This window comes from Myxocyprinus asiaticus, chromosome 15, assembly GCF_019703515.2.
Source record: "Myxocyprinus asiaticus isolate MX2 ecotype Aquarium Trade chromosome 15, UBuf_Myxa_2, whole genome shotgun sequence".
Classification (NCBI taxonomy): Eukaryota; Metazoa; Chordata; class Actinopteri; order Cypriniformes; family Catostomidae; genus Myxocyprinus; species Myxocyprinus asiaticus.
In genome coordinates this window covers 28,724,149-28,738,518 of record NC_059358.1, presented here as the reverse complement: position 1 = coordinate 28,738,518, position 14,370 = coordinate 28,724,149, and the positions used below count along the sequence as shown (strand labels likewise).

Here is a 14,370-nt window from a genome sequence, read left to right as displayed (position 1 = left end):
AAAATGTACCACACTTCAGTGAGAAGCACTATATCAACATTCTTCATCAGGACCTGATGCTGCACTTTTTAAAAAATTGTTTTTATATTTATATTTGGGTATTTAACAGTGGTGTAAGAACAATCAAAAAAGTGACAGGGTGGAGGGCACATTTAAATCTCATCAGCCTCACTTCACAAATATGACATTGTTTTAAATACCTTGTTGCCATGGATACACTTTCCAGAACAAAACTGTCCAGAAACGTCAGTCACACTAATATTTTTGTCATATACGTACTGTAAGTGGAATAATTAGGGCTAAAATATTGCTGCGACTACTATGTTTATGAAGATGCTTTTTTTTTTTCCTTTTTTTTTATCAAAGATGATTTCTGTTACTTTCATATTCTCTCTTAAGGAAGTTTACTTTTTGTCAGTGGCTCAGGGTACAAACTGTGAAAATATGTCTATAAAGAGGCATTTTTTTACATAAAAGACAACTACTGTTACTCACTTATTCTCTCTTCAGAATGTTTACTTTCTGTCAGTGGCTCAGTGTACATACTGTGAAAGGCACACAGTCTTAGTGGTATTACATTTTATACATTATGGAAGAAATTGGTTGTCACCATACACCTCTGATATTTATATTATTACTTGATTTCTGTCCTTTGAAGAGTGCAAAGCAAGTAGAAATAAAGGTTTTGATTTCTCTCTTTTTCCTCTCTCCTTCTGTCCCCTCTCTCAGAACCCTACAGCCCTGCTGTGTGGGTGATGATGTTTGTAATGTGCCTGACCGTTGTGGCGGTGACCGTTTTCATCTTTGAGTTCTTCAGTCCTGTTGGGTACAACCGCAGCCTTCAGAGTGGCAAGAGTGAGTCTGCTGTTCTCTGACTTTTAGCCATCCACACAAACTATCAAAGTTCAAACTTTAGTAGACTCAAGCATTACTGTAACGAAGATAAATGTGCACTTTTGTTTTATTGGTGAGTTCATTGAGGAGTTCTAATGGCTGAGCTCACCTCTGCTCTTTATTGGGCTGGACTTTGCTCTTGTGCTCTGTATTCCATTCTCTTCTGTGTTTGTTCTCTTCTCATCCTCTTCTGGCACCGGCACTGGCAACCCTTTTCACCTCATCATCTGCTTAGTTTTGCTGGAATCCAACAAAGTGAAATGTAGGAATCCATTTATCCACACTTTTGAGAAACTTAACAAGTTTTGCTGTCCTTTCTTTCTTTCTTTCTTTCTTTCTTTCTTTCTTTCTTTCTTTCAGAGGCAGGAGGTTCTAAGTTCACAATAGGGAAGTCAATCTGGCTTCTCTGGGCTCTGGTCTTTAATAATTCTGTTCCAGTGGAGAACCCCAAAGGAACCACTAGTAAGATCATGGTTCTTGTTTGGGCTTTCTTTGCTGTCATCTTCCTGGCTAGCTACACTGCCAACCTGGCTGCCTTCATGATCCAAGAAGAATACATTGACACTGTGTCTGGCCTCAGTGATAAAAAGGTAGGGTCTTAAGTGTTTTAGAACATTACAGAGGGAATGTGTACATATTAGTGTGTATATGTGCATACAAAGTTTTTGTAATTCATGCTGTGTTGATGTGGATTTTGGAATCAATACTCAGCATGACCGCAGGGACTAAAGTGGGATTGGAAAACTTGAGATTGGCAGCAGCTTAAATTGGAAAATAAGTGGATGAACAACATGGGGGAAAAAAAACATTCCCACTGTTTGTGTTTTTAGGTGCAGGATGCTTTCTGTTAGTGAAAATTGCACTAATTTTCAGAAAATACAAAAAAGTGGCATTTACTCATTAGTAGGTATAGATTTTTACACAATTATATGAAAAAGGGTGGAGTCTCTCCTTTTTACAATTTTGGCCACCCTATTTTACATGACAAACAGTTTATCAGTAACAAAAGACCTTACCAAAGCTGGCAAAAACAACAAAGAAAATTTTTACTTGATTGTGTGGTAACAGCCATAGGATATAGTATTGATGTGTCTTTTCTTGTGATTAAACTTTGAAGTGTAAAGTGTTACAGAGATCTAAGCAGGGAGTGTGATGTCAGAACTCACCTACTGGATAGTGGGTCTATGTTCTGCTCAGCAATTTGGCATTTCTAGAATGGAAATGTTCTTTTGCCTTTGAATCTTGTTAACCTTGAGGATTCTGAAGGGATGCTTGAGGAGACACACACACATACATCAAAACAAACACAGTGTTTAGCTGTTATGCTGATTGAATGTACTTATGTACACCGACATGAAATTTATTTGTGTTCCATTGTGTTTTTTGACATTTTTAAAACACCAAACTGCAACAAACCTGGATACTTAAAACTATTTAACTTAAGACATCTTTTGTTACTTCTTTTACGTGCTTAATGATCGTTTTGCAATCCTTTTTAAATTCAAATAGTTTCCCCCATCTGTTTAACTTTTGTTCTGCTTTGTTTACAGCAGAATAAAAACCACAATGCTCATCTCAGCATTGCTGCTCTGTATATTGTTCATTATTTATGATGTGTTATATTCAGTTTTGACAGCTGCAGTAGCTATAGACCTCCTTCTGACACACGTTCACTTTCAGGTTTAGTCGTACAATACATTTTTTATTAATTTCCATTGTTTGTCCACTAATTACTTTTCAAAAAACAAATGCAGCATCAATTTCAATCACTCTTTCATCCTCGATTTCCCTCTCTCAGTTTCAGCACCCAACGGAGCAGTACCCCCCTCTGAAATTTGGAACGGTCCCAAACGGAAGCACAGAGAAAAACATCCGCAGCAACTATCCAGACATGCACCAGTACATGATCAAATACAACCAGAAAAGTGTGGAGGACGCCATCTCGCACCTCAAGACTGGGTCTGTGCTCTGTTCCTTACTCACATTCATCCCTCCCTCCATCACTCCACACATATTACACTGATTATGCTTAATAATCTGACAACATGTTTGGTCACATAAATGCCTTTAACTGTGTTTTTATCGAGGAAAGTACATGAAATCCATTACCTCGATTTTGCCATGCCTGAAATACCTTTACCTTTGCCAATTTGGGGGCTTATCCAATGTGTGCATGTCTATTTGCATCTGGACTTTTTTTTTAGATTCAGCTGATTTTTGAGAGGAATCAGCATATTGTAGCTGTGCATATTTTTAAATATACTTACTTGTGACTTCCTTTATTCTCTCGCCAATATGTTACTGTATTTATCTTATCTCTCTTCCACTCCCTTCTTTACACCTTCCATCCCGTGTTGTTGCTCTTGCAAACAGGGGTTCCTTTACAATGTGTTTGCACATTTCTCCTCTCCTCTCACGCTTCCTTTCTCAAGTAACAGGCCTGTACCATAAACACTCTTCCTCTATTTATCATGCATTGTTAATCCACACCATGGTATTCCTGAGCCTTTCATTTCCTTATCCATTTTTAGCAAAAGTGATAATATAATGCCACAAAACTACAACTTTTCTCTCTGCTCTCTGTCTGTCACCCCCCTCCGCTTCTCACATTCTGTCTGTTCTGACTCCTACTCTGCCTCTCTTTGCAGCAAGCTGGATGCCTTCATCTACGATGCGGCTGTGTTGAACTACATGGCCCGTAAAGATGAAGGCTGTAAAGTGATGACCATCGGCTCAGGGAAAGTATTTGCCACGACAGGCTACGGCATCGCCCTGATCAAGAACTCGCGGTGGAAACGGCCATTGGATCTGGCCTTACTGCAGCTGGTGGGCGACGGTGAGAGTTCTGTAGTATCAAATTGAAGAGGAGGCTGAGTTTAAGGGATTGTTTATAAATAAATTTGGCTGTTGGGATTGGGGAGATTAAAGCCTTTGAAGATGAAAGTCTTTTTTATTGCATATTTAGGACTTCATTCATTAGCTTTTACTTTTCAACCCATATTTCCAACCCCTTATGTGTAATCCAGTTCACTTGACATGATGCAATATGTATCTCTGTTGTCTGGCAGGTGATATTTGTCTTTGTGCTCTGGCTGCTAGCAGGCTGTTTACTGATTTAAAGGAGATGATAGCAACTCACCGATGCATATAAGATATGGGCATGTATCAAGGATTCAGTTTGCCTTGGAAATGATAGAAATGCATTGTGAGTGAGAGGTGGAGAGAGAACAAAAGAGAGATTGTGTGTGCTTTTGAGTGTATGTGCATGAGATTCTGTTATTTTATGTGTGTGTTTGTGAAAACTCTGCTGAAAAGACCAGTTTAGACTAGTGTGAATTTCCATGCTAATCCAAGCATGTTTATGCTCATTAGTGTTGGTTGGGTGCTGATTTGGTGCTTGACCAGCATAGCCAAGCTTTTTACCATCTTGAAAAAAAGAAAAAAAATGCTGCTCAACCAGTATGGCCTTTCTGATAAAGCTGCTTGCCCAAGAGAGGCTTGTTGGGCACACTAGCAGCCCAGCATTGAAAACACAACATATACTGGTCTTTTCAACAGTGAATGTATGAGTGAGATGTGTATATTGAGTAACAGCCTACTCTCACACTTTGTAGTGGATTAGTCGCTAGTGCAACACGTCTGTTTCAGATGTCTTCGTCCAATAACTAATTCTTTAATTGTCGTTAATACACACTCCTTCCTGACTTCCTGACACATAAACACACTGGCTATCTCACACAGTGTTTTGTCTCAGCTGGATGGTTTGTTTGAAACTGAAAGACTGAATGAATGCATGTGTTTGCCAAGTTCCCACAGTGAGATCGTCACACTGTTGCCAGGTACCATTAGCTAGCACCAACGTTTAACAGCCAAGCAGTTTTACATGTGAAATGAACAGTGAAATTTTTATTTATGTAGTTTGTTTTTGTTCAGTCGGGGATGTGTTTATCTAATGTTATTTTGTGAAATATGTCCTTGTTTTATCTTTGAAGTGTTATATAGCATAGTGAGGTGTGGGGTACCGTTGATGCTAATGAATCTTTAATTTTAATTATAGGGAATACAAATAGTTTAGTGTTGTTTAAAAACATTTTTGCTGTTCTTTATGGCAGCTGTCTAGTTTTACATGTAATCCCTCTCTACTTTTCCATGAGACATTTTTTAAAGACTATGTCAATGCTTTGGTTAAAGTGGTCAGTAGTGGTAGCTCGCTATTATGTTTGCTGCTGTTGTATATTTTGTTCTTCTGAAGTTAAGAAGGTTGATTGATCTATATTAGCATATTCATTGAGGGCACATTGGTTAGCTATCCACACAACTAAAAAAATACTATTCGTATTTGATGAAATGGTGTCAGTTAAATCCATGCTCTGAGCCTAGAACATATGAAGTCACAACGGAAGTACTGAATTGTAGTTTAATGCTGTTTATGTTGTACAACCACTAGTAGTGAGTCTGTCGAGTTATAGGGATTACAAATGATACTTTTACATTTCTTTAGAGCCTTTACTAACCACAGGTAACCACTTTCCCATCTGCAGTCTTTTCATGCTTTAAAACACTGCGGGTAACCTAATTGGTCAGTGCCATGTAAAAGCACATCTTACCTGCCAAAAGCACTATGTTATATTATCTCAGGGCCAGCTGCTTTCTTTTGCAGTGAATATCTAGACTACAAGTCCTTTCACCTGCTTGCAACTTCAACAAATTTTTGCAGTTCTCAGAGATGCCTCGGCAGTTCTGATTTGTTTATAAAGGTTTTGACCTTTAAGGCTGATCCAGGAGCAGTGTTTGCTTAGGTGTGATAGTGGATAAGAGTAAGGTGGGATCAGAGGGGGTTGCACAGGGAACATTGTTGGAGGTTACGCAGATGGCACTGACTGGCTGTCTGCCTGAGCTTAAAGACCTTGCTAAAGCATAAGTTGTTAAAATGTGCCCACTTACCTATGCCAACCCTCAGTACCAATTGCCAAACAGAAGCTGTTATGGTAAGAGCAGAGGTGTGAAAGTATGTGTTTGTGTGTGTAATAATGTGCAATCAATGTGTGAGAGAATTTACATTTGTTTATGAATATGTGCGAGTGGGTGTGTATTTGGAAATTTGAATGTTTTTGTAAGGCTTTGTAAGTGTGTATGTGTGTCTCAACTGTGTCCATGTGTGAGCATATATCTGTGTGTGTATATGTTTGTATGTATGGGCTCAGTATGGCACACCTGCTGAGTTTGGCTCTGGTCAGTGAAGTGGTTTGCCAGGGCCACTGGCAGGAGTCAGAAGGAGGTGAATGGACAGTGTCAGCAGAGTGAGGCAGTGCTCAGATCCAAGCCAGGCTCGTGCTGTTATCTGTTCAAATCCCACATGGGATTTAGCCTGCGCTTCACCGTCCTGCTTGACTGCATCATCTTTTGTGAAATATTTTATGTGACGTGTCCGCGGCATCTCATCTACATTGTGATTATTGCCCGCAGGTTACGTTTGCTGGATAGTTTGTTTTGATAGCATACAAGATAGACACCATAATTCAGCCTCTGTGAGAACAACACAACTGTCATTTACAGTGTGATGTGTGATGATGTGCTTTTATTATATTGCATATAGGTTTAATGTAAAATTGGCCTTCAGTGAATTAGACGGCATGTAAAAATTACACTTTGCTATGATGACCCATGCTGAAATGTTGTTCTGCCTAGTGACAGACTGATATATTGGCCAAGCCAAAAAATATTTTTTGTTTTTAAATAGTTTTTTTTTAATCATTTTTAATAATTTTTTTAAATTGTTATTTTCAATTACTTTAATATTTAATACTGTCTGTTTATTTTATATATATATATATATATATATATATATATATATATATATATATATATATATATATATATATATATACAGTATATTTACTAAATGTTTTGTATATTTAATTTTGAGTAAATATTGTGTGAAATAAGTGTGCATTTAAAAATTCAGAAATGTTGTGTACATCATATTTTCTAACATTAAATTGTATGATATGCACCTGCTTTGGACAACGTCCATCTTGTTCTATTAATATCAGTATTGGCATTGACTCTTAAAAAAAACATATCAGTCGACCACTATTTCTGCCATTGACAAGTTCCCGTCGATGCAGTAAATGCTGCAGTACGTGCCTCAGTCTAGGGCAATTAACAAGCTCGTCTTTCTGTAGATGGAAGGTGAGATTCTGCTTTTCTCTTGAGTTTGCAGCAGGATTGACCATCCTCCAGCACAATTAAATGATTATGATCTCACCCTTTCACCATTCTCTCTTGCTCTCTGTCCTCTTGTTTTTCCTCCTGCTGCCTATCACTCTGTTGCTGCTCCTATCTTATTTCATTTTCACTCTTTCATGTTCCATCTTTCACCCCCAACACACACACACACACACACACACACACACAGAGAGAGAGAGAGACATACATAAACACTGCACATGCAATGTCTTTTTCCCATACTTTATCCACTCTTGCCATCTGTCTTTATCCCTCCTTTTTTATGTTAACTTCCCTCTCTCTGAATGGAAAAGGTACTTCTGCTATTTGTCATAATGACAAAGTCACTCTCTTTTTCTTTCTCTTTCTTTTCACCCACCTTTTACTTATTTCTCCACATCCTCTCATTTCCCATGACACAATGCAGCATTGAAAAGACAAAGAACTCTGCTCTCCTTCCTTTCTATCCTCTCATTTACCCTCTGTGGAAAAGAGAATATGTGTAGATCATTATGCAGGACCTAGCCTTTGCTACCCTACAGGACTCTCTCTCTCTCTCTTCCTCTTTCACTATCTTTCTGGATTAAAGAAGGCTACCCCTTAGATCAGCTTCTACACAGACATTTCACATTCACAGTAATGTTCTCTTTACTACATTGACCTCTGATAAAAACATTACCCCCCTTTCTGTTCACTTGACCTCTGACCTGTAATATCTTCAGTTTAATACTATGAGGTCTCAATGTAGCAGCTGACCTAGGTCATGCGGGAGAGGCAAATCACTACCATTTTGTATTCATCTACCGTATGTTTTATTGGCACATCTTTGTCATGTTAAATTGACTTATTTCTTATTAAATATGAAAGTGAATAATTTTGAATGCCTTGTCTTTCTCTCCCCTCTTCTCTCAGATGAGATTGAGATGCTAGAGCGTCTCTGGCTCTCAGGGATCTGTCATAATGATAAAATTGAGGTAATGAGCTCCAAATTAGACATAGACAACATGGCTGGTGTGTTCTACATGCTGCTGGTGGCCATGGGCCTGAGTCTGCTGGTCTTTGCCTGGGAGCACCTGGTGTACTGGAGGCTGCGGCACTGCATGAGCAAAATGGGCCAGTCTGGCAAACTGGACTTTCTACTTGCCTTCAGCAGGGTGAGAGACTGTGAAGAGAGAGTGAGTGAGAGAAGGATGAAGAATTAGTCACTGGGTGAAAGATATTTCATAGAGTTTTTTTCAGAGTGAAAAGCTGGTGATGTTGATTGTGCCTGTCATATTAAAAATGGGGTGAGAGTGATGCTTATGCATATGAAACAGATTTGCACTTTTTATCAGAATGTGACTTATTTCATAAACAAATACCTGTCTCTCAAAATAACTAATCTTCATTTATTTATTTTCTTTCCATATTTGTCCAATTAGGGAATGTATAGCTGCTGCAGTTTTGAGGATGAAACATCACAAGTTGGGTCCAAAGTCACAGTTCCTGCCCACCACCACACTGCCATGATTCCCGCTTCTTCTTCCTCACATGTGGTCACTTCAGCTGGATCCAATCCAGCTATTGCCCTGGTGCAGCAACAGCAGCAGCCACAACCACAGCAGCCTCAGCCTCCTCAGTCTTACAAAACACCTCTTCCAGGATCCCCTCCTTCAATTGTTCATTCTGGAGCGACCTTGGGTCCCCCAAATACTCAACTTTTGGGAGCTCCACTACCATGCAATACTTTCTTACCCAGGCCTGATCGCAGGCTGGCGGTTGTGGACCGCTGGAGACTACCCAAAACCACTAGTGTGACCACTTCCATGGGTGTGAGAGGAGCCCTATCAGAAACAGGCCCTTTACCTCAAAAGGTGGCACCTACCTGGGTAGGTGGTGGAGGTGCTGGTAGTGGCCTTGATGGATATAAGCGCTACTATGGACCTATTGATCCTGAGGGACTTGGGCCATGTGTGGACCAACAGACAGGTTCTCAAACTCCAAAAACAGTCCCCAGAGCCAACCAACAATCTCCACAAACTAGTGTGGCTTTCTACCAGGAGAAGGGCATGGACCATGGCATGGGAAAGAAGTTGGGAGTGGGTACTGGTGGATGGGGTCAGGGTAGAGGGGTTAAATCTCTGGGGACTCCCAGGCTGCCCCCTAAAATCCAGGCCCCAGCCCCAGCCCCAGCCCCGCTGACACCTAACCCCCCACTGCAGCACCCCTCTCCTCCTCTCCCTTCATCCTTCTGGAGAAAACGGCGTCCAAAAAAGCCCAAAGAACATGGAGGCCCATTGTATGAGAATATTCTGCCACTGGGCCGGAGAGGTGGAGGCAGGGAAGCAAGTCGAATGCCGAGACCCTCTCCTCCTCTCCCCATCCCTGTGCCTGTCACACTTTCCCCATCCTACACTCCTCCATCCCCTTCCCCTTCACTCCCCTACACCTCAACATCAACCTCCTCATCCACCACAAGCTCCTCAACCACATCTTCAGTCACATCTTCACGCTCAACCTCTCCATCATCCACTTCCACTGCTTCATCTCGCAGCACCCAAGACAGAGAAGCTGAAGAAGAAGATGAGGAGGATTTGGACGAGTTGACTGAGGAGTCAAGTCTTCTGCAGGGCCACAACAGAAATAGGGACAGAGAGCAATCCATTCTCTCCCCCAGATCTTTCACTCATGGCCCTCCCCCTCCTATACCCCCACGCAAACCATGGGGAACTTTTGGAGATAAGGAACAAAAGAAGGGCAGAGAGAGAGAGAGGGGTGGCAGCCAGTTAGCACAGCTCCAGGAGTGGTGGGCAGGATGGGCAGAGAGAGAGCGAGACAGGGAGAGGAGTGGTGGAACCCAAGAAGATGCAGAGAGTAAAAGAGAGAAAAAGCACAGAAAAGAGAGGGAAAAGGAGAAAAAGAAAAAGAAGAAGAAGAAAAGCAAAAAGCGAAAAAAGAGAGAGGAACGTGAAAGGGAGAGAGAAAGGGATAGGAAACGTCGCAAGGTAAAAAAGAAGAAAAAGAAGGCAATGAAAATGAAAAAGAAGAAGAAAGTGTCATCCAGCAAACGATCAGAGCTAGAGGAGGGTGATGTAGAGGCAAAGAGAGAAGGAGAGGGGGATGGGGATAGAGAAGGAGAGTACTCCTCCTTTTCCACTCAGTATCACAGCACATTTGTGGACAAAGTTAGCCTCTCAGCCTGGGAGGGAGAGAGAGAATGTGGGAGGAGAGAAGGAGCTGAGGAGGAGGGGGATGAAAGAGAGGAGGAGAGTGGGGGAGATAGAGGTAGAGAGAGGAGACCAAAAAGCTCCTGTTCACAACATCGGCCATCAAGTAAACACTATCCCAACCTCAATAAACTGCCCTCATCAGTCAAATTTTGGGTCAGTGGAGGAGAAACAGGGGGCATGGAGGCCTTGGGACCCTCCCCTCCCTCCTCTTTACACGCTCTCCTCTCCTCTTCCAAAAGACGGAGGAACAGTGGCATAGACAAAGAGCCAGGAGGGAGAGTTGGAGAGCGTAGGCCACTGCTTCTCCACTATGAAAGGGGGCGATTAAACACCAGAGAAGGCCTGTCCTTCCATGAATGGGATTCTGAGGATGAGGAGGACGATGATGACGAGGAAAGAGAGAAGGAACGAGAAAGGGAGAGAATAGAGGAGAGAGTGCGACGGGCAGGTGGTAGAGGTGCAGTGTCAGAGTCTGAGCGGGACAGAATAAGGGCAGAAGAAAGCTTTTCTGATGAAGGTTCCTCAGGAGAGTTTGGCCGTTTTGAGAGATACTGGGAAGAAAAAGGAGTGGGTGGAGCCAGTGGAATAGGGGGTGGGGGCTGGTTTTTTGGGACATACCCTGCCCGAGAGAAAGGTGGTAGTATAAATAGCCACGATGACTCCATTCTGGGTCGGGCTGAAGGGTGGGGTCTGGGAGGTGATTTTTGGGGTTCAGGTCCAGGGGCTGGATGGGGGTCTGGAGGAGGCAGTGGGGGGCTGGGGTCACAGTGGCCACCCCCTCCCACTTCTCTACCACCCCCACGACGCTACTGGTCAGTGGACAAACTGCAGATGAAGGGTGAGAAGCGTGACCGCAGTGGATCAAAGAGCAAAGGTCAGAGGTCTCGAGACAGATTGCAAGACATGACATGTACATGTACACAATATGGGCATGGTAGGCCCAATGTACACCCTAAACACAGCAGTGCTCAGTCCCACAGTCAGGAGGATCTGCTTCCTCACTGCCACAGCTTCAGTGGAGGCTCTCAGCCCAAACCACCTCCTAAACCTGACAAATCCAAATCTGGAAGCCAGTCCAACCTAAGCTCCCAGCAAGCCCAGCTCTCAGAACACATACCCCAACCATCACCCTCCCCACCTCAGCCACACCTGCCCTCAAAACCTGTACCGTCTGCTCCCAACTCCCTACCCATGCCCATTCCTCCACCTCCATCCTCTGTATCTATGTCCCCTCCACCTCTACTCTCCCCCGGGGGTGCATCAGGCTCCTCCCAGGCAGCCACCGCCAGTGCTAAGCTTCAGTACCAGAGACTTCGGTCTGTACCCCAGCCACGGCGATTCTATTCCCCCCACCTGCCACTTAAAGCCAAGAGCTTGTGCTCACGGCGTGGTTCTGCCCATTTTTCCAGCCTAGAGAGTGAAGTATGACACGGGGCTTCGCTGCTGCGCATGTGTGTAAGCTCTACTTTGAAGCGCAGCTGGAGTGTAATGCACATACATGCGCCGCACCAAGACGAGAAAAACGTCCACGATAGTGACCAGAGTTGCAAAGAAACAACAGTCAGTGCAGGGAATGGCTCAACAGAATCTGCCACGGTCACAATGGATACTCCAGTCGTGCTCCATCTTCGCTCTGAGCTGAGTATAATGATGTCCTCCGTGCTCCTCTCCTCCAATGAGAACAGTGGATAACAAATGTCTGGAATTTTGTGAGTAATGATGTCATGTTTACACATATACACTCCCTCAAACAAGGAAAATACATTATTGCATCGTCCACATACAACATGAGTTCATAGGCATCAAATACTGCTGTGGCTCAAACTGGCTATTCAGTTTATTTACAGATGACTCAAAATGAATCTATAGTCAATCTGAATGCAGTCTTGCAGAGGCTCAGATGATCAGCATCCACTCAATGACTGAAAAAGTGTCTCTATGGCAGTCTTGATGCACATAGATACAGAAGTCCCCTTCTTTGTTTTTGGTTGTATTTTTTTTATTTTTGTATGACACATGCAACAGTGATTTTATCAAGACATGTTTGTGTTGGAAAATTATTAATTGAAATTTGACCTCAAAGTAAACAAGAGTAAGCTGTCACTTTTCCTGTATTTCTACAGCAAGCTTCAGTCAATCAGAATCCACATGGATTTTACCCATCAGAACTTTTGTTGTCCTTTCAGAACTCTTATGCCTTGGTGTCACTTTGACATCAAATAGAGGTTATGTTATGTTTTAAAGAGACACACTTAAGAACACAAACAATACAAAAAATGTAGCAATTTTCCTGTATCATTCCTCTCCTGCTCTCTCTGTGGTCGTATTTTAACAAGAGGGTAAACTAGCTGTGTCTGATGTTAAATAGTGGGATTATAGATGTGATGGCAGTTTTTACAAAATTGTTGTTTGTTTGTTTTGATAACAGAGTTATCAAATTATCACAACTAGATCCCCAGCACTGCCCAATGTGATGGTCCTTTCTTTGCAAACAAGCAATACTTTCTTTCATCAAATGATGATGGGTTGCAATATTTATGATTGGCACTAGTTGGCTACATAATATAAAAAAAATGTGTGTTAATGATTTGAAATGGTGGACCATTGTGGATTGTGCTTGCTTGTTTATTTGCTTCTTAATCTTCACGCATTACTATAGATCTCAAACAGACAACTGTGACGGTTTCTGTGATGGTTTGGGCAGTTTTACTGAGTGTTTAAAAGAGCAGAGGCTGTAATTATCACAGATTGTGCATTATCAAGTCAAGACTACTTCCAGTGCAGAGTTGCATGTAATAAAGCACAAGTTGCTGGCTCTCGCCAGTGCAAACATTATCATATGATAATGAAGACTTGAGGACAAATATAATGCTAAGCTTTTTTTAGCTAAAAGCCTCAGACAGACAGCCTAAGACATTCAATATAATTTAGTTTTGGCAAGATAAATGATGTCAATTATCATGTAAAGAAATTCAGTTTTTGATAACCTATTTGACGTCAGGCACCGCTTATTTGCCCATGTTGTAGTGGAATGTAGCTTTGAAATGATTTAGCAAAAAGTAGCATTCTGGATACAGTTACTCATCATAGAAAGTGATAATTAAACTTTAATTCTGGGGGGCATAGAGGGCTTGTACATTTTGGCATAGATCAACAGATTTGATCACCATTTATTTGATACAATGCTTCACAAGGAATAAGTGATGTTTGCCTCCCTTTCATATCTTGTTCCTTTAACCACCTATGGAAGATTTTTTATCATTTGCAATGAAATTTAGGGCTTTTCCACATTTTTAAGACCCACATGTCATCGCACGAGTCGAGAAATAACAAGCTCAGGTATTGAATCGCTTAATCCCCTGGCTCAGCGTTTCTTGCAATGCCAGGAATACGGGTGCGTCAGCGAAAAGTCTACCGCACCCGGCATTAGAAGCATGGTGGGGGCAGGGAGATGGATGTAGAATGATTGAATTAATATTGTGTGCTGTTGTACACTTGATCTGTCATTGACCCTTACTGAGTGAGAAGGCGCTAACACAGTACACTGTGACTGCATGTACAGAACAGACTTAGAATTCCCATGTAGCTTTTTTTTTTTAAAACAAAAAGAAATATTACCTCTATATACTGTTTTTTGAGAATATATCATGTTAAACTGTGAATTGACTTAGATATTTTATTGCCCATTGTATTTAGTTTTCATTGCGATCATTTCATTTATCTATACAAAATATATATGTACAAATAAATATATACATACATACAGTATACTGTATATAGAGACAGGTGTATATATATATATATATATATATATATATATATATATATATAATGAGTTAAGTTTGATATACTTGGAGGAAGTGGTAGAGATAGTTTTAAATGTTTTAGCTTTGTAGCAATTATAGACTATGGAAACATTTTTACATTTTGATTCCTCCTATATGACTGTGAAAACATTAGTGCCTGTGAAGAAAAAACAAGAAACAAGTATAATATTATTTTTTTATTTATCCATCCTTCTGTCTCTCTATCCTCATTC

At 41.4% G+C, this 14,370-nt stretch overlaps 1 protein-coding gene across 1 annotated transcript in view; it reads left to right on the top strand.

The window, feature by feature from the left end:
• LOC127453515 (glutamate receptor ionotropic, NMDA 2D-like) overlaps positions 1 to 14,036 on the top strand; it is a 108,942-nt gene extending 94,906 nt beyond the window's left edge. The window contains exons 11-16 of the mRNA XM_051719938.1: positions 730 to 855; positions 1,255 to 1,484; positions 2,693 to 2,853; positions 3,543 to 3,730; positions 8,035 to 8,276; positions 8,544 to 14,036. Of these exons, the coding sequence (XP_051575898.1) occupies positions 730 to 855; positions 1,255 to 1,484; positions 2,693 to 2,853; positions 3,543 to 3,730; positions 8,035 to 8,276; positions 8,544 to 11,759 (4,163 nt within the window). The 3' untranslated portion in view covers positions 11,760 to 14,036. The remainder of the gene's footprint in view (positions 1 to 729; positions 856 to 1,254; positions 1,485 to 2,692; positions 2,854 to 3,542; positions 3,731 to 8,034; positions 8,277 to 8,543) is intronic.
• Positions 14,037 to 14,370: the final 334 nt, after the last annotated feature.